The sequence below is a fragment of the Triticum dicoccoides genome, chromosome 4A (assembly GCF_002162155.2).
Source record: "Triticum dicoccoides isolate Atlit2015 ecotype Zavitan chromosome 4A, WEW_v2.0, whole genome shotgun sequence".
NCBI classification, from domain to species: domain Eukaryota; kingdom Viridiplantae; phylum Streptophyta; class Magnoliopsida; order Poales; family Poaceae; genus Triticum; species Triticum dicoccoides.
This window is the reverse complement of record NC_041386.1, coordinates 595,706,825-595,731,557: the sequence shown is the minus strand read 5'-3', so window position 1 is coordinate 595,731,557 and position 24,733 is coordinate 595,706,825. Positions and strand designations below refer to the sequence as shown.

At 48.6% G+C, this 24,733-nt stretch overlaps 1 protein-coding gene and 1 pseudogene across 1 annotated transcript; both read right to left on the bottom strand.

Annotated features, from left to right (window-relative positions):
- Nucleotides 1-17,378: 17,378 nt before the first annotated feature.
- LOC119290351 lies at nucleotides 17,379-17,517 on the bottom strand (annotated as a pseudogene).
- A 3,798-nt stretch (nucleotides 17,518-21,315) lies between these two features.
- Nucleotides 21,316-22,809, bottom strand: LOC119283737 (UDP-glycosyltransferase 73C6-like). The gene has a single exon (XM_037563157.1). The coding sequence runs from the start codon at nucleotides 22,762-22,764 to the stop codon at nucleotides 21,316-21,318; it is 1,449 nt and encodes a 482-aa protein (XP_037419054.1). The 5' UTR covers nucleotides 22,765-22,809.
- Between the last annotated feature and the right edge of the window lie 1,924 nt (nucleotides 22,810-24,733).

Sequence of the window (24,733 nt, the reverse complement as noted above, 5' to 3'; positions counted from 1 at the left end):
ACGTCACGAGGAGTTCCGGAATGGTCCGGAGGTAAAGATTTATATATAGGAAGTCCTGTTTCGGCCATCGGGACAAGTTTCGGGGACATCGGTATTGTACGGGGACCACCGGAAGGGTCCCGGGGGCCCACCGGGTGGGGCCACCTGCCCCGGGGGGCCACATGGGCTGTAGGGGGTGCGCCTTGGCCTACATGGGCCAAGGGCACCAGCCCAAGAGGCCCATGCGCCTAGGGAACCCTAGAGGGAAGAGTCCTCAAGGGGGAAGGCACCTCCGAGGTGCCTTGGGGAGGATGGACTCCTCCCCCCCTTCTTGGCCGCACCCCAAAACCCATCTAGGGTTGGCCGCCGCCCCTAGGGGGAGGGAAAACCCTAAAGGGGGCGCAGCCCCCTTCCCCCCTATATATATTGAGGCATAGGGCTGCCCATAAGACGCGATTTGATCTCTCGTTGGTGCAGCCCTGCCCCTCTCCCTCCTCCTCCTCTCCCATGGTGCTTGGCGAAGCCCTGCGGGATTGCCACGCTCCTCCACCACCACCACGCCGTTGTGCTGCTGTTGGATGGAGTCTTCCTCAACCTCTCCCTCTCTCCTTGCTGGATCAAGGCGTGGGAGACGTCACCGGGCTGTACGTGTGTTGAACGCGGAGGTGCCGTCCGTTCGGCACTTGATCATCGGTGATCTGAATCACGACGAGTACAACTCCATCAACCCCGTTCACTTGAACGCTTCCGCTTAGCGATCTACAAGGGTATGTAGATGCACTCCCCTTTCTACTCGTTGCTGGTCTCTCCATAGATAGATCTTGGTGTTACGTAGGAAATTTTTTGAATTTCTGCTACGTTCCCCAACAGTGGCATCATGAGCTAGGTCTATTGCGTAGATTCTTTGCACGAGTAGAACACAAAGTAGTTGTGGGCGTTGATGTTGTTCAATATGCTTACCGTTACTAGTCCAATCTTGTTTCGACGGTATTGTGGGATGAAGCGGCCCGGACCGACCTTACACGTACTCTTACGTGAGACAGGTTCCACCGATTGACATGCACTTGGTGCATAAGGTGGCTAGCGGGTGCCAGTCTCTCCCACTTTAGTCGGAACGGATTCGATGAAAAGGGTCCTTATGAAGGGTAAATAGCAATTGGCATATCACGTTGTGGTATTGCGTAGGTAAGAAACGTTCTTGCTAGAAACCCATAGCAGCCACGTAAAACATGCAACAACAATTAGAGGACGTCTAACTTGTTTTTGCAGGTTATGCTATGTGATGTGATATGGCCAGAAGAATGTGATGAATGATATGTGATGTATGAGATTGATCATGTTCTTGTAATAGGATTCACGACTTGCATGTCGATGAGTATGACAACCGGCAGGAGCCATAGGAGTTGTCTTTATTTTTTGTATGACCTGCGTGTCATTGAAGAACGCCATGTAACTTACTTTACTTTATTGCTAAACGCGTTAGCCATAGAAGTAGAAGTAGTCGTTGGCGTGACAACTTCATGAAGACACGATGATGGAGATCATGATGATGGAGATCATGGTGTCATGCCGGTGACAAGATGATCATGGAGCCCCGAAGATGGAGATCAATGGAGCTATATGATATTGGCCATATCATGTCACAACTATATAATTGCATGTGATGTTTATTATGTTTATGCATCTTGTTTACTTAGGACGACGGTAGTAAATAAGATGATCCCTTACAACAATTTCAAGAAGTGTTCTCCCCTAACTGTGCACCGTTGCTACAGTTCGTCGCTTCTAAGCACCACGTGATGATCGGGTGTGATGGATTCTTACGTTCACATACAACGGGTGTAAGACAGTTTTACACAGCGAAAACACTTAGGGTTAACTTGACGAGCCTAGCATGTGCAGACATGGCCTCGGAACACGGAGACCGAAAGGTCGAGCATGAGTCGTATAGTAGATACGATCAACATGAAGATGTTCACCGACGTTATCTAGTCCGTCTCACGTGATGATCGGACACGGCCTAGTTGACTCGGATCATGTGATCACTTAGATGACCAGAGGGATGTCTATCTAAGTGGGAGTTCATAAGATGAACTTAATTATCATGAACATAGTCAAAAGACCTTTTGCAAATTATGTCGTAGCTCACGCTATAGTTCTACGTTTTAGATATGTTCCTAGAGAAAATTATAGTTGAAAGTTGATAGTAGCGATTATGCGATCAGTAGAAAGCTTATGTCCTTAATGCACCGCTCAGTGTGCTGAACCCCAACGTCGTTTGTCGATGTTGCGAACATCGGACATACACGTTTTGATAACTACGTGATAGTTCAGTTAAATGGTTTAAGTAGAGGCACCAAAGACGTTTTCGAAACGTCGCGGAACATATGAGATGTTTTGAGGGCTGAAATTAGGATTTCAGGCTCGTGCCCACGTCAAGAGGTTTGAGACCTCCGACGATTTTCTTAGCCTGCAAACTAAGGGAGAAAAGCTCAATCGTTGAGCTTGTGCTCAGATTGTCTGAGCACAACAATCACTTGAATCGAGTGGGAGTTGATCCTCCAGATGAGATAGTGATGTTTCCCCAAAGTCATTACCACCAAGCTGCTAGAGCTTCGTGATGAACTATAACATATCAGGGATAGATATAATGATCCTTAAGGTATTCGCGATGTTTGACACCGCGAAAGTAGAAATCAAGAAGGAGCATCAATTGTTGATGGTTGGTGAAACCACTAGTTTCAAGAAGGGCAAGGGCAAGAAGGGATACTTCATGAAACGGCAAATCAGCTGCTGCTCTAGTGAAGAAACCCAAGGTTGAACCCAAACCCGAGACTAAGTGCTTCTGTAATAAGGGGAACAGTCACTAGAGCGGAATTACCCTAGATACTTGGTAGATGAGAAGGCTGGCAAGGTCGATAAAAGTATATTGGATATACATTATGTTAATGTGTACTTTACTAGTACTCCTAGTAGCACCAGGGTATTAGATACCGGTTCGGTTGCTAAGTGTTAGTAACTCGAAATAAAAGCTACGGAATAAAACGGAGACAAGCTAAAGGTGAGCTGACGATACGTGTTGGAAGTGTTTCCAAGTTTGATGTGATCTAACATCGCACGCTCCCTCTACCATCAAGATTAGTATTAAACCTGAATAAGTGCTCTTGCACCTAAAGGAATGGTTTATTGAATTTTGATCGTAGGGATACACATTTTCATGCCAAAAGATATAAGATAGTAATGATAGTACCACTTACTTGTGGCACTGCCATGTAAGTCATAATGGTATAAAACGCATGAAGAAGCTCCATGTTGATGGATCTTTGGACTCACTCATTTTTGAAAAGTTTGAGACATGCGAACCATGTCTATTGGTATATATGCATAAAGAAACTCCATGCAAATGGACCGTTTGAACTCACTTGATTTTGAATCACTTGAGATATGCAAATCATACCACTTAGGCAAGATGACTGAAAAGCCTCGGTTTCAGTAAAATGGAACAAGATAGCAACCTGTTGGAAGTAACACATTTTGATGTGTGCAGTCCAATAAGTGCTGAGGCATGCAGTGAATATCGTTATGTTCTTACTTCACAGATGATTCGAGTAGATGTTGAGAATATTTACTTGATGAAACACAAGTCTGAATTATTGAATGGTTCAAATAATCTCAGAGTGAAGTAGAAGATCATTGTGACAAGAGGATAAAATGTCTATGATACGATCATAGAGATGAATATCTGAGTTACGAGTTTTGGCACACAATTAAGACATTGTGGAAATTGTTTCGCAATTAATACCGCCTGGAACACCATAGTGTGATGGTGTGTCCGAACATCATAGTTGCACCCTATTGGATATGGTGCGTACCATGATGTCTCTTATCGAATTACCACTATCGTTCATGGGTTAGGCATTAGAGACAACCACATTCACTTTAAATAGGGCACCACGTAATTCCGTTGAGATGACACCGTATGAATTATGGTTTAGAGAAACCTAAGTTGTCGTTTCTTAAAAGTTTGGGGCTGCGACGCTTATATGGAAAAGTTTCAGGTTGATAAGCTCGAACCCAAAGCGGATAAAATGCATCTTCATAGGAAACCCAAAACAGTTGGGTATACCTCCTAATTCAGATCCGAAAGCAATATGGATTGTTTCTAGAATCGGGTCCTTTCTCGAGGAAAAGTTTCTCTCGAAAGAATTGAGTGGGAGGATGGTGGAAACTTGATGAGGTTATTGAACCGTCTCTTCAACTAGTGTATAGCAGGGCACAAAGAGTTGTTCCTGCGGCACCTACACCAATTGAAGTGGAAGCTTATGATAGTGATCATGAAACTTCAGATCAAGTCACTACCGTACCTCGTAGGATGACAAGGATGCGTACTACTTCAGAGTGGTACGTAATCCTGTCTTGAAAGTCATGTTGCTAGACAACAATGAACCTACGAGCTATGGAGAAGCGATGGTAGGCCCGGATTCCGATAAATGGCTCGAGGCCATAAAATCCGAGATCGGATCCATGGACTTTGGTGGACTTGCCCGATGATCGGCAAGCCATTAAGATAAATGGATCTTTAAGAAGAAGACGGACGTGGATGGTGATGTCACCGTCTATGAGGCTCGACTTGTGGCGAAGAGTTTTTCACAAGTTCAAGGAGTTGACTACGATGAGATTTTCTCATCCGTAGCGATGCTTAAGTCCGTCGGAATCATGTTAGCATTAGCTGCATTTATGAAATCTGGCAGACGGATGTCAAAACGAGTTTCCTTACCAGTTTTTCGTAAGGAAAGGTTGTATGTAATACAATCAGAAAGTTTTTGTCGATCCTAAGGATGCTAAAAGGTATGCTAGCTCCAGCGATCCTTCTAAGGACTGGAGTGAGCATCTCGGAGTTGGAATGTATGCTTTGATGATGATCAAAGATTTTGGGTTTGTACAAAGTTTATGAGAAACTTGTATTTCCAAAGAAGTGAGTGGGAGCACTATAGAATTTCTGATGAGTATATGTTGTTGACATATTGTTGATCAGAAATGACGTAGAATTTCTGGAAAGCATATAGGGTTATTTTGAAAGTGTTTTTCAATGGAAAGCCTGGATTAAGCTGCTTGAGCATTGAGCATCAAGATCTATAAGGATAGATCAAAACGCTTAATGGTACTTTCAAATGAGCACATACCTTGACATATCTTGAAGGTGTTCAAGATGGACCAGTCAAAGAAGGAGTTCTTGCCTGAGTTGTAAGGTACGAAGTTAAGACTTAAAGCTCGAACACGGCAGAATAGAAAGAAAGGACGAAGGTCGTCCCCTATGCTTAAGACGTAGGCTCTTCAGTATGCTATGCTGTGTACCGCACCTGAAGTGTGCCTTGCCATGAGTCAGTCAAGAGGTACAAGAGTGATCCAAGAATGGCTCACAGGACAGCGGTCAAAGTTATCCTTAGTAACTAGTGGACTAAGGAATTTTCTTGATTATGGAGGTGGTAAAAGAGTTCGTCGTAAAGGTTACGTCGATGCAAGCTTAACACCTATCCGGATAGCTCTAAGTAGAGATACCGGATACGTATTATGGGGCAACAATTTAGAATAGCTCCAAGTGGAACAGTTATTTGGAATAGCTCCAAATAGAGCGGGGTAGCTGCATCTAGGAGATGACATAGAGATTTGTAAAGCACACACGGATCTGAAAGGTTCAGACCCGTTGACTAAAACCTCTCTCACAAGCAACATGATCAAACATAAAACTCATTGAGTGTTAATCACATAGTGATGTGAACTAGACTACTGACTCTAGTAAACTCTTGGGTATTAGTCACATGGCGATGTGACCTGTGAGTGTTAATCACATGGCGATGTGAACTAGATTATTGACTCTAGTGCAAGTGGGAGACTGTTGGAAATATGCCCTAGAGGCAATAATAAAAGTATTATTATTATATTTCCTTGTTCATGATAATTGTCTTTTATTCATGCTATAATTGTATTATCCGGAAATCGTAATACACGTGTGAATACATAGACCACAATATGTCCCTAGTGAGCCTCTAGTTGACTAGTTCGTTGTGATCAACAGATAGTCATGGTTTCCTGGCTATGGACATTGGATGTCGTTGATAACGGGATCACATCATTAGGAGAATGATGTGATGGACAAGACCCAATCCTAAGACTAGCACAAAAGATCGTGTAGTTCATTTGCTAGAGCTTTGCCAATGTCAAGTATCTCTTCCTTCGACCATGAGAGCGTGTAACTCCTGGATACCGTAGGAGTGCTTTGGGTGTATCAAACGTCACAACGTAACTGGGTGACTATAAAGGTGCACTACAGGTATCTCCGAAAGTATCTATTGTTTTATGCGGATCGAGACTGGGATTTGTCACTCCGTGTAAACGGAGAGGTGTCTCTGGGCCCACTCGGTAGGACATCATCATATGCGCAATGTGACCAAGGAGTTGATCACGGGATGATGTGTTACGGAACGAGTAAAGTGACTTGCCGGTAACGAGATTGAACAAGGTATTGGATACCGACGATCGAATCTCGGGCAAGTAAAATACCGCTAGACAAAGGGAATTGAATACGGGATTGATTAAGTCCTTGACATCGTGGTTCATCCGATGAGATCATCGTGGAACATGTGGGAGCCAACATGGGTATCCAGATCCCGCTGTTGGTTATTGACCGGAGAACGTCTCGGTCATGTCTGCATGTCTCCCGAACCCGTAGGGTCTACACACTTAAGGTTCAATGACGCTAGGGTTATAAAGGAAGCTTGTATGTGGTAACCGAATGTTGTTCGGAGTCCCGGATGAGATCCCGGACGTCACGAGGAGTTCCGGAATGGTCCGGAGGTAAATATTTATATATAGGAAGTCCTGTTTCGGCCATCGGGACAAGTTTCGGGGTCATCGGTATTGTACCGGGACCACCGGAAGGGTCCCGGGGGCCCACCGGGTGGGGCCACCTGCCCCGGGGGGCCACATGGGCTGTAGGGGGTGCGCCTTGGCCTACATGGGCCAAGGGCACCAGCCCCAAGAGGCCCATGCGCCTAGGGAACCCTAGAGGGAAGAGTCCTCAAGGGGGAAGGCACCTCCGAGGTGCCTTGGGGAGGATGGACTCCTCCCCCCTTCTTGGCCGCACCCCAAAACCCATCTAGGGTTGGCCGCCGCCCCTAGGGGGAGGGAAAACCCTAAAGGGGGCGCAGCCCCCTTCCCCCCTATATATATTGAGGCATAGGGCTGCCCATAAGACGCGATTTGATCTCTCGTTGGTGCAGCCCTGCCCCTCTCCCTCCTCCTCCTCTCCCATGGTGCTTGGCGAAGCCCTGCGGGATTGCCACGCTCCTCCACCACCACCACGCCATTGTGCTGCTGTTGGATGGAGTCTTCCTCAACCTCTCCCTCTCTCCTTGCTGGATCAAGGCGTGGGAGACGTCACCGGGCTGTACGTGTGTTGAACGCGGAGGTGCCGTCCGTTCGGCACTTGATCATCGGTGTTCTGAATCACGACGAGTACGACTCCATCAACCCCGTTCACTTGAACGCTTCCGCTTAGCGATCTACAAGGGTATGTAGATGCACTCCCCTTTCTACTCGTTGCTGGTCTCTCCATAGATAGATCTTGGTGTTACGTAGGAAATTTTTTGAATTTCTGCTACGTTCCCCAACAGAGGCGGGCTGGTTGGCGCCTGACAAGGCTCCACGGGGGGTGGGAAGGACACCAGAGCCACCTCCGAAGCATGGAGAGAGCCCATCTTGAGCTGCTCCATCGACAGAGGCGAAACAGGCTCCCCACACAACACCTACAGCTCGGGCATGATCTTCAGCACTGGAGACACACCCTCGGCGGAGGCCCCACCCTCAAAGTCCGGCAACACAGGGGGCGTCGAACTGAACCCAGCACGAGGCGAGAAGTGTTGGAATATGCCCTAGAGGCAATAATAAATTGATTATTATTATATTTCCTTGTTCATGATAATCGTTTATTATCCATGCTATAATTGTATTGACAGAAACTCAGATACATGTGTGGATACATAGACAACACCATGTCCCTAGTAAGCCTCTAGTTGACTAGCTCGTTGATCAATAGATGGTTACGGTTTCCTGACCATGGACATTGGATGTCGTTGATAACGGAATCACATCATTAGGAGAATGATGTGATGGACAAGACCCAATCCTAAGCATAGCACAAGATCGTATAGTTCGTATGCTAAAGCTTTTCTAATGTCAAGTATCATTTCCTTAGACCATGAGATTGTGCAACTCCCGGATACCGTAGGAATGCTTTGGGTGTGCCAAACGTCACAACGTCACTGGGTGGCTATAAAGGTACACTACGGGTATCTCCGAAAGTGTCTGTTGGGTTGGCACGAATCGAGACTGGGATTTGTCACTCCGTGTGACGGAGAGGTATCTCTGGGCCCACTCGGTAGGACATCATCATAATGTGCACAATGTGACCAAGGAGTTGATCATGGGATGATTTGTTACGGAACGAGTAAAGAGACTTGCCGGTAACGAGATTGAACAAGGTATCGGGATACTGACGATCGAATCTCGGGCAAGTACTATACCGGTAGACAAAGGGAATTGAATACGGGATTGATTGAATCCTTGACATCGTGGTTCATCCGATGAGATCATCGTGGAACATGTGGGAGCCAATATGGGTATCCAGATCCCGCTATTGGTTATTGGCCGGAGAGGTGTCTCGGTCATGTCTGCATGATTCCCGAACCCGTAGGGTCTACACACTTAAGGTTCGGTGACGCTAGAGTTGTTATGGGATATAGTATGTGGTTACCGAATGTAGTTCGGAGTCCCGGATGAGATCCCGGACGTTACGAGGAGTTCCGGAATGGTTCGGCGGTGAAGATCGATATATTGGACGAAGGGTATTGGAGTCCGGAAGTGTTCCGGAGGTACCAGGCTATGGCCAGCATAACCGAAAGGTGTTTCGGGAGCCCCGGCAAGTGTTGGAGGGCCTCATGGGCCAAAAGGAAAGGGGCAAACCAGCCCACTAAGGGTTGGTGCGCCCCCCACACCCTTTCCCACGTTACTTGGGGAGGTGGGGCGCCTCCACCTGGCTTGGGAGGCAAGCCTCCACCTGCTTGGCTTGGGGGGCAAGTCTCCCTAGGATTTTCCCTAGGGAGATCCAATCTGCCTAGCCGCCGCCCCTAGGGAAAACCCTAGGGCGCCTCCCCCTCTCCCCTTGCCCCTATATATAGTGGAGGGGTGGGAGGGCAGCCGCGACCTCTTCCCTGGCGCAGCCCTCCCTCCTCCTACCTTCTCCTCCTCCTTCATGGTGCTTGGCGAAGCCCTGCCGAAGACCCACGAGCTCCACCACCACCATGCCGTCGTGCTGACGGAGCTTTCCCTCAACTTCTCCTCTCCCCTTGCTGGATCAAGAAGGAGGAGACGTCCCCGGGCTGTACGTGTGTTGAACGCGGAGGTGCCGTCCGTTCGGCACTAGGATCATCGGTGATTTGGATCACGACGAGTACGACTCCATCAACCCCGTTCACTTGAACGCTTCCGCTTAGCGATCTACAAGGGTATGTAGATGCACTCTCCTTCCCTCGTTGCTAGATTACTCCATAGATTGATCTTGGTGATGCGTAGAAAATTTTGAATTTCTACTACGTTCCCCAACAAGAAGCTACCAAAAAGCTCCGCATCCGCCCCATCCATGAAGCCAACAGCAGGCTCAACCAAAGCAGCCGACGCAAGAGGGAGCTCTGGCAAGAGACTCAGCCGACCAGCAACAACCTCCATCCGCTCCAAGAATCCCCCGAGCAAAGTCGTCCACCCCTGCAAAGCAGCCGTCACGTCGCGAAGAGGCTGGACCACCTACTCCAAACGAGACACGGTCAAGGCCTGCAACTCAAAGCGCAACACTTCCATATGAGAAGGAAGGAGAGGCTCGAGCAAACCCAAATCTGCAGCGGCACACTTGCTGGGATCCGCAGCAGCTGGAGGGGCAACAACCGAGGCCCAAGAGTGTCATTGCAGATGTGAAGATCCAGGAGTCGAGCGGCCGCCGTGGCGAGGAGCCCGGTCATCCGGCAGGTCCACCGGACGACGTGGGGGCTGACACGAGGGACAACCACGCTCACGATGGCCTGGGAGGCCACATGCCAGGCATCTAACAGGACCGCGACAACAGCGACGAAATGCTCCGGCGCCAAGCAGCGGTAACAGAGACCGTAGGCTCTCGGCTTGAAGGCAAGGGAGCTGGCAGACTCCATCCTATGCGGCGGTGCAGGTGCCAACTCCTGCCGCGGACAACGCCCCCCCCCCCAACCTTCTCCCATCCCTGCTCCGAAGCCTCCACAGGAGCAGCATCGACAACAGCAGCAACAACCTGAAAGCTCATCCCGCTGGATCTGGCAGTCAACGGTGACATTGGGGCGAGGTCGGCGGCGGCGGAGGCGAGGGTGGCCCACGACGCAGCCAGCACCGGCTGCGGGGGACGCACAGCGACGTCGGGGCCGAGGCCATCCGTGGCTGGCGGGGTCGGTGGCGCGACAGGACCCGGATCCGCCCGATCCGGATCGAGCTCGAGCGGGGGAAGGGGCCCCATGGAAGCTGGGAATGAAGCCGGCTGAACCGGCGGCAGTCCGGAGCCGGCACCAGCGAGGTGGGCGGGGGCGGGGGGCGAAGCAGCCGGGAAGGCCGCCGACACAGCCTTGGGGGCGGGCGAGCGCCGCACACCCCTACGACCCCCGTTCTCCACCCGCATCCTACTAGCGGGTGGCAGCGGCCGCGAGCGAGGGGGGATGCCAGGTGTCGGGAGGGTGGCCGATGGGGCCGGGGTGGCCGCCGCCAGTGGAGGCTGGTGGAGGGTCGCGAGGTCGGGGTCGTCGAGCGTCATATCAATAATAATGCTTACACAAATGAGTGGACAACCTCAGTAAATGACATGTAGTACCGTGACATAGCTGGACCCACATGTCATCGGCTTCCCGTGGCCAGCAAATGGTCACGTAAACTAAGCCCGGGCTCAACTATGACGAGTACTTAACTAAGTGTCACTGAAATATTGGCAGTGATATATATTTCTAACCTTGTTATGTAGCTGGCAACGTTTTGTACTAGCAAGTTGTCGTCATTTGGATCCCATTTTGTAGGAATGACTTGATTTAGCATCCATAATGATGAATGTGAGTAACATTAATTTTTATTCAATAAAAATATCGCCATTTTTCCTATGTGTTTAGTAGGGAAAACTTGAGGAAAATGTAAAACTTCTCAAAAACTAGTTTGCTTTCACGAGGATTCATGTTTTGGGTTATGTGCTTTGTGATAAACAGTGCAAGGCAGTGCACAAAATAGAAGTGGCAGTTACTTCACAAACTAGACTATCTAGCAGGAAGTCTATGCCTGAATATATATTTAGAGTGCAAACCTCTTACTTTGAAGAAAGCAAACCAAGAATTGTAACAAGTTGTCGTGATCACGAGCTCATTTTTTGTAATGACTTGATTTAGGATCCATAATGAGAATGTGAATTAAAAATAATGTATGTTCAATAAAATCCTTTCCACCATTTTTTTCGATGTGTTTAATAGGAAAATCTCAAAGGAAAAGTAAAACTTGTCAAAAATTAGTTTCCTTCTGCATGGACTAATTCATGTTTTGGGTCTATCTGCTTGTGATAAATTGTGAAAGACAATGCACAAAACAAAAGTGGTACTTACTTCACAAACTAGCTAGACTATCGAGCAGGAAGTCTACGGACTTATATATCTCGAGTGCAAAACCTCTTAATTTGAAGAAAGCAAACCAAGAATTGTAACAAGTTGTCGTCATCATGAGCTCATATTGTGGGAATGGCTTGCTTTATCATCCATAATGATGAATGTGAATTAAAAATATTTTTTGTGTAATAAAAGACCATTGTCGCCATTTTTATGTGTTATAGGAAAATCTTAGAGAAAAATGTAAACTTTTCAAAAACTAGTTTCCTTCCGCATGGATTCATGTTTTGGGTTTACCAGCATGTGGTATAATAGTGCAAGGCACAATGCAAAATAAAAGTGGTAGTTACTTCACAAACTAGACTATCTACCAGGAAGTCTATGAAACTTAGCGTTCCTTTGATTCATAGGGTACGAAAACTGTAGCAATAAGAAGTGTATAGGATTTGAATGTCATGTCTAGTTGAATCATATGGAAAGAGAATTTCTGTTTGATTGAGAAGCAGTTTTCCATGAGGTCTAACCTCATGTTTTTATTTATTTATGAACTCACACTACAAGATTCCCATAGGATTATTTCCTATGGGACACGATCCTATAAATCAAATGGCTTCCATAGCAAAATTACATACTATATAATATCTCAGTCCTATACAAATCCTTTAGAAATTCTATGACTCGAAGGAGCCCTTAAGAGTGCAGACGGTGATGAGAAGTGGGGATTCTACGGCAGAGGAGGAAGCGGGAGAGGCATCGGGGGCAGACAAAGCCGACGACATACTTGCGGAGGTCGGCTGAGGAGGGGAGGTTGTGTTGGTGGTGGGGTTGTTGCGCCATTGAGGAGGCGAGTGAAGCACTAGGCGAAGATGGCGCTGGCGCCTGGCGGTGTGTAGAGCGGCAACGGCCACTGCTCAGTTTGATTCCATAGATTTCCCCTTTTTGAGATGGATCGATTCCATGCTTTGTGTTTGGGTGAGGTCGGGGATGGATTGGGTTGGACGGAGAGACCAAGGGTTTTGTTGCAGATGTGAAGCGGGTGGTGGGTGTCTTTTTATAAAAAATGCTACAGCTGGTTTCGTACATGTTGGATGCAGATCGAACGGCCGGAAACACTGGACGGCAGACTCACCATCAGCACCAACTCATTTGTTTTATATGAGTAGATAAACTTGTTTGTTGAAGTAGCAGTTTGGTATCATCATGTACACATTATCCGTGTGCTTATATAGTATCTAAATTAGAAGGGTTGGGTGCGCTTTGCTGCGTCATTGGTGTTGTTGAGATTCTTAAAATAAATTACTCATTTTGTTTTAAAACATAAGGTGTATTACTTTTTTGGAAAGTCCAACCTCTTTAAGTTTGATCAAATTTATGAAGAAATATATCAAAATTCGTAATATCAAATTGATGTTATTAGATTCATCATGAATGAATTTCCATAATTTTTGGCTTAATATTGTGGATGTCGATATTTTTGGCTCTAAACTTGATCAAAATTAAAGAAATTTGAGTTTCCAAAGAACTAATACCCCTTGTATTTTGGAACTGATGTAATATTTAGTTTGGCGGAAAGGGGAGATGATGGAGTGTGTTTTATGTTTATTTATAATGCAGTTATTTGTGGGCCTTTCATGGTGTGATTCTGTGTTATGCGCTAATCAACTCATACTTTTGCAGGTAAATTTTCGCGTCGGTGGCTACATGTATTATATTGGTGCTATAGTATCATCACATGGTGGTGCTTGTTTTTTCTAGGTAGTAAGAGGGTGCACAAGGTTGATATGTTTTTCTAGCCGGTTGGTGTTGATTGATTTGAAAAACCGTTGGCCCGATCAAAATCGTAAACCAAATTGATAATCGAATATCTCAATCGAATAAAAAAGCTTCAAAATTAGGGAATATAGTGAATTAGAATAATTAAATGGGAGAGCTCCTTGAGGAATTATTGACCTTGTCAAAATTAGATGACCAAGTTCTCAACTGAAGACCTCAATTAATTGTGAGGACTTAAAAATCTAGAAAGCATAATGTATATATAGTATAAAATAATAGAATGAGAGATTTAAGAAATCTTTGACTTGACCAAAATCAGGTGACCCAATTCCAGTTGGACACCTCAATTAATTGTGAGACCTTTTACCCCTAGGGAGCTTAGTAATATTCTCCCTCCATCCCAAAATAAGTGACTCAACTTTATACTAACTTTATACTAAAGCTAGTACAAAGTTGAGTCACTTATTTTGGAACGAAAGGAGTAGTAGATATGAAATACTCCATTGAGAGTCAGCCTATGGTATGACATCGATGTAATTTCTTATGACAAACCATCAAAACCATTCTGTTAAGCGGTTATTAATAGGAAAAAAAATGTCTATCCTCACATACACTACCTCTGTATCAAAATAAAGGAAAACATTTGCCTTCAGCGCGCCGGCTGAACGTTGCGTCGGGCGTGCGCCGCAGCATCCTGCGTTAATACTCAGACACGTTTGACTAGTCACCCACACAACCTCCTCAACGCACGTTTGCTTGGGCCCGCCATGAACCCTTCCTTTTCTTTTCCTCTGGTTATCTTCTTTCTCCCGTCCCTTCCTTCTCTTTCCCGCGCATGAGCACAGGAGGCGACCATGGCCGTTTGCTGGAACGGCTTACACCAATTGTTGCCATGGCCGTCGCCTTGGAGCTGCCATGGCGGTCACCACAGATGGTCGCTTTATGCTGCAACCAGCCATGATGTTTGCTGGAACCGCCTACACCAATTGCTGGAACCGGTATCGTCAATTGCTGGAAACATGAGGTCAAAAGCTGCCAAAGCTGCATCCAGCAATTGTTTTGCTACATACGGCATCACTTTTTGCTGGAAGCAACACAAGCATTGTCTATGACCGTTGGCATGGCGGAGTTGCAACCAGGCGAAAAAATGCTACAACAGACACATCAATTTGCTGACCGACATTTTTATTTGTTGGAACCAGTCCAGTGTTGATGTAGCAGAGCTGCATCCGGCGACATAATTAATTTCCTACATCAGGGTGTCGTTTTTTACTGGAACTAGCACAAGCTAACCGTCATCGCATGTATGTGCTGCTCGGAACGCTGTGCTGGCGGCCGATGTTGCCATGACCACGTCAGCAGACTTTCTTTTAATCTTATATAAACCCACTTGCAATAATCAAATTCTTTCCCTTTGTTGGTGGTACAAGATGCCATGTTTTATTTTTCATGAGTGCTTAGTATTCATTGTCCATAGCCCCTTTCCAATCTTTGTGAGCAAGAGCTTCGGCTAAATGAGTAGGTTCACCTGAACTAGTGAGGAAAGCATACTTGCGAGGATCATACCTTACTGCACCATCCTTATATTCCTTAGGCTTGAATAATTCAGATTTTGACCTGATATGGCGCTGAGGAATTTCCGGTGACACACGTGTAGCAGTTGTTGCAGTTTCTACATCATCAGAACCGGCCGCAGAAGATCCAGCCGAATCAGCCTGGACTGCCGCGCCGCAGGGCTCCAGATCCAAGGTGGGCGCGGGATCCGACGAGATCCGCCTCGTACCACACGCCTCAGCAGGAGAGCTCCGCATGGCACTATTGGCTGGGTCCACCTTGGTCGGGCTGCCGGCCCCAGAGCACGCCGGCTCCCATGCAGCGCGTGCGGACGGGCTGCGCCTCGCGCCGTCTGGGTCCACACCTGGACCTCGGTCGGCCACGGACTCAGCAGGTGGACTGGTCCCACCACTTGGCGCCTCAGGAGACGCGGGGAACGCTGCTACGCGCCGAGCGACAGGGCTGTCAGCCTGGGATCGCGCGCGGCTATCATCCTGGGATCGCGTGCCTTCTCTGGAACCGCAGTTCTGCACCAAATCTGCATCGGATCCAGCGCGGTTTTCGTCCTCTTCTGCACACGTAAAACCATAGCCAAAAGCTGCATTTTTTCCATTAGTTTCTGAATTTTCTTCTAGACTAGACACATGATCATGTTCTATTAATTCTCCCCCGATGATCAGTACGTGGCAAAGGATCCGAGAGAAGAGAGATTTCAGCTCGAAGAAGGGCTCCCGCATTTGGATAAAGTTTGGCAAAAGGGAAATAGTTTCATCAAAAATCACATCCCGAGAGATATAGATGCGTCCAGTTGAAACTTCTAGACACTTGTAGCCCTTGTGAAGATTGCTATAGCCAAGGAAGACAGATTGAGTGGACCGAAACTCTAGTTTGTGGCGATTATATGGACGAAGATTCGGATAGCATGCACATCCAAAAACTTTGAGGGAATTATAATCTGGTTTTTGATGAAACAATCGTTCTAAGGGAGTTGTGTTTCCAATGACCTTACTAGGCAAATGATTGATAAGATAAGTGGCGGCAATGAAAGCTTCATCTCAATATTTCAGAGGCATAGATGCATGAGCAAGAAGGGAAAGACCAACTTCAACGATGTGACGGTGTTTGCGTTCGGCAGAACCTTGGTGTGCATGGGGACATGAAACATGATGCTCAATGCCTATGCTTCGAAAGAAGGAGTTGAGTTTCTCATACTCTCCTCCCCAGTCACTCTGGACTGTAATGATTTTCTTGTTAAATTGACGCTCAACAAGTTTTTGGAATTTTTGGAAGACAGAGAAAACTTCGGATTTGAACTTAAGTAAGTATATCCATGTAAACTTACTATAATCATCAATGAAGCTAACATAATATTTCTTTCTTCCAAAGGAATCTCTGGCATGACCACATACATCACTGAATATCAGTTCCAACGGAGCATGAGACACACTATTTGATCTAGGATAGGAGAGTTGGTGACTCTTGGCACATTGACAAGCATCACAAACAGACTCTTTATTCTCACGACTAGACAATTGAAGATTGCCTTTATTCACTACTTGATCAACTATTTTTAATGAAGGATGACCTGATCTTTGATGCCACCTCTCTAACGACGGCTTGACGATGGAGTAGACTTGGTGATGATGCTTGCGGCTAAAAGCTCTTAATGTGATAGGATATAGACCACCGACGCATCTATCATGATGGAGGAGCTCCCTCGTTGCCCGATCCTTAATGAAAAAAATACTTGGGATGAGTTTCAAAGAAGATGTTATTATCAGCGGACAAACGAGACATGGAAGCAAGGTTTTTGTTGGCTTGTGGAACATGAAGGACATTCTTTAGAAGAATATCACGTTTAACATTAGGGAAATTAATAGAGGATTGACCAATGTGACATATGTCCATACCTCCTCCACTTGTGGTGGTGTTTATCTGATCATTGCCATAGTATCTTTCTCGATTTGCAAGCTTCTCCAACTTGCTGGTGACATGATCTGTTGCTCCAGAATCAGCATACCAGATGGTGTCTCCAGCTTCTTCTTGCTCCCTGATGGCTGCAGCTACGTGGCGCTCTTCGGGCACGTAATCTTCACCGTAGCGGTGCCAACAGTCTTTCACCTCATGCCCTGACTTTTTGCAGAGCTGGCAACGCGGCCTGGTGTTGGAGTAGGAGGCGCCGGAGGGGCGTGGGCCAGAGTTGTTGGCGCGCCCACGCCCGCTGTTGTTGTTGTTGCCGCGGCCGCGCCCCTGGTGACCGCGGTGACCGGTGACCACAGCCTCGGCCTCCAGTGCCACGACCACGTGTGACAGAGTTAACTGATGACTGGCGGAGATTGTTACCTTGTAGTAGATTCATGCAAACTTCAAAGCTTAGCAACTGGTTGTAAAGCTCCTAGACGGTCACCGGCTCGATATGTGCAGCCAGGGCTGAGATCACCGGGTTATATTCGATGTCCAGCCCTTTGAGCACATAGGAGGTTAGCTCTCCTTCAGAGAGGGGATCACCGGTGCAGGCGATCTCATCGGCGAAGGCCTTGATCTTCGCCAGATACTCCGGCATGCCCATGTTCCCTTTGTGCAGATTGGCGAGGGCGATGCGGGTGTTGACGATCTGTGCTTGCGTCTGGGCAGCGAAGGAGGCGTGGATGGCACTCCACACCTCGGCCGACGTCTGAAGAGTAGCGACCTGCGCAAGAATCTCACGTGACAGAGACCCCATAAGGTATCCTTGTACCTGTTGCTGCTAGGCGAACCAGATCGACCGGGCGTAGTTGAAGACTTGCTCCTCTTTCCCATCTTTGGTGATGGTGATGGTAGGAGGGGGCGCCGGGCTTGCGGCGTCCAGGAAGTGCTCCATCTGTGCTCCCTTTATTTGGGGTAGCACGATGGCCTTCTAAAGGAGGAAGTTCGTCCTCGTGAGCTTCTCAGATGGAGGAGACCCGAGAGAGGAGACGCTGCTGTGGGAGGCGGAAGATGCATAGGTGGATGGTGTGGATTGGGTGGACATGGTACTCATGGTGGAACCGATCAGGGCGGTATTGGTGGCGGCGATGGTGGAAGCAGCGGTGCTGGCGTTGGTGCCTGACATGATTTCTCTCGATGCCTCTCTCTGGTTAGGTTTCAGGTTTCTCTCTCGATCAACTAGATCGATCTTTCAGGAAAGCTATACGTACGAGAGGAAGGGCTCTGATGACCATGTAAGATTTGATAGGAAGCGTTAAACCCTTTGCTCGGGCCGCATGTATATTTATGGAAGGATTGCCGTGGCTTACAAGGTTTGGAATATCGCTAGGATACTTCCAAAATACATCGAGAGAGGGAGATATAACTTGGAGAGGAAGAACAGAACAGAAGAAGAGATAGGAACATAATAAGTTTAAACAACTATCTCTACAAACTCTATTCTAACAGCTTGTCCAGCACGATCTCCACCATGCCGAGCCGGAGGCGCTGGACCATGAGTCCGACAGGATGCGGGCCGCCCTCAAGTGGGCGGCCACCTCAGCAGGTGACGATTCGTCCGCCACCTTGGCTCGGGTCATGGCAAACCGGCTCAAACATGCCGACCTCGACCTTGTGAAGAAGAAGCTATTTTCAGCCACCCCTCTCACGGCCGAGGATGTCCGAGCAATCCACCTTGTATTGCATGTGATGATGACCCCGATGTGTGTTGGCAACATCACCCACACCAATGACGGGCTGGTTGTCCATGTCCGTCAGAACCTCGACCACGGCGACGACGCTATCTGGTCCAAAACAAAGCCCCCTGTCTCTAGTACAGCTGACGCCAGGATCACCTCCACCGCCTTCCGCTGGGACGGGACCGCCATCTCGTCTCTGCACTCCGGACTGCATACCAAGCTGCTACATTGCCTGAGGATAGCAAATGGCCAGAAACACATTCTCAAGACCTCGTGTGGCGGTGACGCCTGCGATTACCTGCGCTCTCTCAAGATGTACCTCCATGGCATGATTCACAACTTGTACGTCGAGGCGCTCAAGTTGCTGCCCGCACCCTCGGGCTCGCTCATGCGAAGCATCCTCATGGCAGGCCACTGCTATGGGCCCTGTGACCCTCTCTCCAACATCATCCTTAACTCAATCTGGCATGACACATGTGGCTCTGTTCTCTCATCTTCTGACCGCATGATGTTCAATGAGTACAATGACGTTATGGACCCCCTATCTCTGCTCGGCCTAGTTGTTCGTTCCCTTGAGGGGCTTGCAAACCTTGCCTTGTTCGCCGACCCCCAATCCTCAATTACTTGTGCTCTGGAGAAGCTCTGCAGTTTAAAATGTGTCGTCCTTGTTGACATGTTATCATCAGCAACAAAGAGGTCTGAAAAGAACCCCTTCCACGAGGCGGCCATGGCTGCCAGACACCCAACACCCCTTCAGCTCAGTGAATTTCAACAGATGCTGCTGCTCGAGCCCGATGGCCGAAGAGAGCTGCTCTCACATATAACCAAGGCACAAACTAGTGGTGGTGTGGTTTGCTTCGATGACATCAGAATCTGTATCTCGGCTATTTGCGACAAGTTCAAAGAATCCAGGTCTCAAACTAGTGGCACCGTGCAAGCTCCTGCTCCTGCTCCTGAACTTTGTGCAGAGGCCTTGAGGAGAGTATGAGGAAGAGAGGAGCTGGTTGCGTTCAAAGATTGCTCAGTTGCTCAAGGATTACACGGACCAACATTTTTGGGTAGGCATTGAACTTCCTCCGTTTGCAATCACTAGCTGCTACTTACGTACAGATATTCGCTTTACCTTGATTTGACCAACAAACACTCTTTGTTTCTTAATTTCTTGCTTGCTGTAGGGGCCAAAGTATGAACTTGATTTTATATTTGGTGTGGAACAAATAGAGCACGGCTGGCACCGCTGCACTGATACGTGCCACCACGTGAACTTCATGGCAACTTGTGATGAGAATGTTTCGAGGACCCTATTTTACGCCGAGTTATGGTCCTGGCCCTCACGTAAGCCAAGGACAGAATTCTGCTGCCCTCTACCCTCTGCAAACGTGGGTAAGTCCTCTACTTTTCTGCCGCAGCACGGCTGATTAGCAAGTGACAGCATTTGATTAGTAGTTTGGGACACGGCAATCTGCTTCTCATCATGCTTGCATGCACGTACCATTCATCGTAAATCTGAATTAGTTATAATATGGTCTTTTAGTCCATATTAAGTCCCAGAAACCAAACAGGTAGGACTTTTTAAGGGACTTATAAGTCTCTATAATCCATATAAGTCCCTCCTTGAGAGTCTTATTTCATAAGTCCCAAATGCCCACTTTAAGTCTTTATAAGTCCCTCATGTTTGGTTTAGATGGGACTTATAATACACCAATAAGTCCCTGAAAACAAACACCCTCTAAGTCCCTGGAAACAAACACCCTCTTATTATCATCATCTTGCTGAATAATAATCACTGCCAGGTTTTATTTTGTTAATAGGGCGTTGCTACTATGACGAGATTCGCGCAAGGAAGATCGTGTATCCGGATGACGGCAAGTACTTCCGCGACGATATCACCCATGAGGGAACCGGCAACGTGGATGGCGTGCTACAGATGGACCTCGTGCACTTGAGCTCCGAGTTGGACGTGGAGCTCGCGCGGGATTTGAACATGCCGCCCACTTCAGATCCAGAGTATGAGTCTAAGTCTTCAGATAGAGAGTATTCAGAGTATGAGTCTATGTCTGAGGATTAGTGAGTCTTCCCGCCTCCCTCCGTGGCCACGGCTCGCTAGTGCGTGTGTGATGCTATCAGCTGTGAAGTGAGACCATATATATCTGCTGCTTCCTGCTGTGTGCTGTGACATACTCTATGCACTCCAGCACGTTTGGTTGCGGTAAACTAGCTGCTGCTAGCTACTAACTGTTATGCGTCGGTCGGTGCCTTAATTTGTTCATTGCTTGGCCTTGTTAAATGTGCTTTTTGTTCAGTCGTTGGATTCACATTTCCCCCTTTTGTTGACATATCCTTGTTTGGTGTTGTGTTGCCGGGATTAGATGTGTTGGGCTGGGTGCTTTCTTATTTTTATTTTTAGAGGGGCAATCTTCTCTCAAAAAAAAGGACACATGAGGAGGAAGGTGATGGTTGTTGGGCAGCTCTGGCTGTCTTGCATGTTCCAGTCTTAATGGCAACATGTGGTGTGGTGTCTGCTGATTTTGTTCAGAGTCATCAGTAACGCAAGGTTTAAACATAATCTATAGGGGCATTTGTTTAGACCAAACTTAAACTCTTTATTCAATCCAAGTGCAAAAGCTTAAACAGGGGTGACAAAAATTTGATAAACCCTAGTATCGTATTTGAGGTGATGTTGATGTATCCTGCGGCATCACTGCTTGGTAACGCCTGACCAAACGGCGCAGGTTGATGAATGCCGATCCGCCCTCCCGGACGGCCTCTCTCGCCTTCGTCGCGAGCGCCGCCGCCCTCGTCCGCCTCTCCACCGCCTCGTCTCCTCCGCCCATGATGCTCCTCACCGCCTTCTCCACCGCCCCTCGCTCCACCACCGCCACCTCCCCGTCCTCCTCCTTCAACCACTCCACCCCGACGCTCACGCCGGTCCCCATCGACTGCACAGACAACATTTCGTTCAAGAACTGGTGGGCCATGTGTGGCCATGTCACCACCGGGAGCCCGACCGCGACCGCCTCCATCGTCGAGTTCCACCCGCAGTGCGTCATGATGCCGCCCACCGACGCGTGGGACAAGATCAGTTGTTGCGGTGCCCAGCCCTTGATCAGCAGCCCGCGGCCGGACAACCGGCCCTCCAGGTCCTCGAGGAATCCGCGGACTTCCTCGTCCTGGTCCTGCCCGGCGTTCTCCGGTGATACCACCCAAATGAACGGGTGCCCCGACGCCTCGAGGCCGAGCCCGGTCTCCATGACCTGCTCGGGGCGCCCGTGCAAGACGCTGCTCCCGAAGCTGACGTAGAGGACGGAGGACGGCTCCTTGCCGTCAAGCCACTGGAGGCACTCGTCAGCGTCGACGGCGGGCGCGTTCCCTCTTGCCGCCAGCGCCGCTACGTGCTGGTGCTCGTGCTGGTGGAACAGCGACACCGGACCGACGGCCCACACGTTGACGCTCCTGACCTCCCCGCTGTCCACGACCGTCCCCGGCTCCAGCTCGAGGAAGGTGTTGAGGAGGACGCCGTCGACGTCGACGCACGCCCGCTCAACGGCATATGCCAGCTTCTCGTACGCCAGCTTCTCAGACGCTGGCAGCCGCATGAACCCGGGGGGCGCGGTGGGCAGCTTCACCTCGACCGGCTCCTCGGGCATGAGATGCCAGTATGGGTCCGCTGCGGCGTAGGCGTTGTGCATGGCCGCCGCGTGGTGCTCCGTCTGCAGGCAGAGGAGGCAGTAGGCGGACATGCCGAGGAAGCTGAGCCGCGGGACGCCGAGGCTTGAGGCGAGGCCGGTAGTCCACGGGTGGCAGATGTCGGACACGACGCACGTGACAGGCGGCGCATGCACGCGGAGGTGGCGCTCCAGCGGCCCGCGAAGGCGCGACGTGGCTAGGAGGTAGGCGGCCTCCTGGTCCAGCGGGATCCGGTCGACGTCGTCCGTGCCGGCGAGGTCAAGCGGGAGCTCCACGAGCCGCACCGGCAGGCCCGACGACTCGACCGCGGGGCGGAGGCGCGCGGCATAGGTCGGCGTGACGACGACGCTGGCGAGCGCGCCGTGGGCGGCCAGCTGCAGCGCCGCGTCCACCGCCGGGATCAGGTGGCCGTGGTGCATCAGCGGGACGAACACGAAGTGCGCCGTCGTCGTGGCCACCACGTCGTCGGAGTTTGCTCTCCAGCAGGCCATCCTACTACTCCTAGAGCGCGACGGCGAGGCAACGACGGTGTGCCGTGGGCGTTGGAATGGCGGTGTGGTGCTGGCCCGTCGTGGTAGAAGATGGCCGGGTTTGGGGTTGGGTTGCCACAGGTACATATACCTGCAGGCGGCGGCGGCAGACATACTATGTGATTCTGACTTGAGCTACCGGGCATGACAAGTGTATGTGTTCCCTGCTGTTATATGGCCCTAAAATGTTTAAGACTGGCCAGGTCTTGCCTTTGGATGGCATGCTTGTCCAGTGTCCAGCCCAGGCAAACAGCGATGGTACCAAGGCCGGATGAAAACAGAGAAAACTACAACAGGCACACGATTGCCGGCTGTTTTTTTTTTTTGAACTAGATTGCCGGCTGTTAGACCAAGAGAAGAAGAACAAAGATGTGTCGCACCATCTCTTCTTATCAGTTTAATATATTTTATATTTTTTGATAAAGTACTTTTCATTGAATAGATATATCGAGGTGATATAATCGCATTGAAAAAAAACCCGGCCTCTGCATAGGTAGATGCACACAGCCAAAAAGTCAAAAGTGCCCTAAGCATAAAAAAATAATTCGGTACAAAGCGTAGCAAATAAATCATGTCAAGGCTAAGGTGCGGTAGATCCTATCCATAGATCACACCGCCATCCATGGGGGTAGAAAACCTCCCTGACCGAACACTCCAGCCGTGTAGACGCCATCATAAAAAGGTCCCTGTCCTCCGGCCTCTGCAGGATAGACCAAGTACGGAGCCATCGTGTACAAACATGAATAACCTGCATAGGAGATGAGACACATTTGTTATTGAAGATCACATCATTCCTGGTAAGCCACAGTGCCCAGCATAAGGCCGCCGCTCCCACGAGAATATGTGCAGAAAATTGTTTATCAATACCCCGCAACCAGTTGCCGAACATATTCCGTGCACTACGTGGTGGGTATAAATTAGAAGCTACCTGAACTATGGCCCAAACTGCCCGAGAAAATTTGCACTCGAATAATAAGTGTCTAATAGTCTCGTCATGTTGGCAAAAGACACATGTCTTAGAACCATGCCAGTTTCGTCGTGCCAGATTATCTCTAGTTAGAATGACTCCTCTATGTAAAAAAACAGAGGAAAATCTTCACTCTTAGAGGAATTTTGAGCTTCCACAATTTCCTGTTATCAACTGGAACATCACAATGAACCATTGCATCATAGATGGATTTGACAGAAAATTTGCCATTCTGATGCAAGTTCCATCGAAAGACGTCCGGCTCACCTGACAGTTGAATGTCCCCCAGACGAGTGAGTAATTCATTCCATGCTGCCAGGCGAGGGCCAAGAAGGTCCCTACGGAAAGAAATATCAGGGTTTTGTTGTCCTAAAACTTGTTTGATCGTGACAAATTTATGTCTGACAATCCTGTACAAGCTCGGATATTGCACCATTAGTGGGTTGTTCCCTAGCCAGGTGTCTTCCCAGAATCGAACCTGAGAACCATCCCTAACTGAGAAGGTCCTGAATTGGAAAAAGAATTCCTTGGCCTTCATCAGGCCACTCCAAAAATGCGAATCCCCGGGTTTCCAATGAACTTGAGAAATGGCATTGGATCCCACATACTTGTTGCGAATGATTTCCTGCCATACCCCATTCTCAGAGAGTAATTTGTAAACCCACTTGCTGAGAAGAGCAATATTTTTTATCTCAAGGTCTTGAATTCCCAGCCCCCCTTGACTCTTAGGTCTGCATAATACGCTCCACCTAGCCAGTCGATATTTCTTGGATTCATTATCGCACTGCCAAAAAAATCTGGATCTAAAGTAGTCTAGTCGCTGGAGAACCCCTTTCGGTAGGTGGAAGAATGCCAACATATATAGAACCATGTTGCTTAGGACAGAATTGA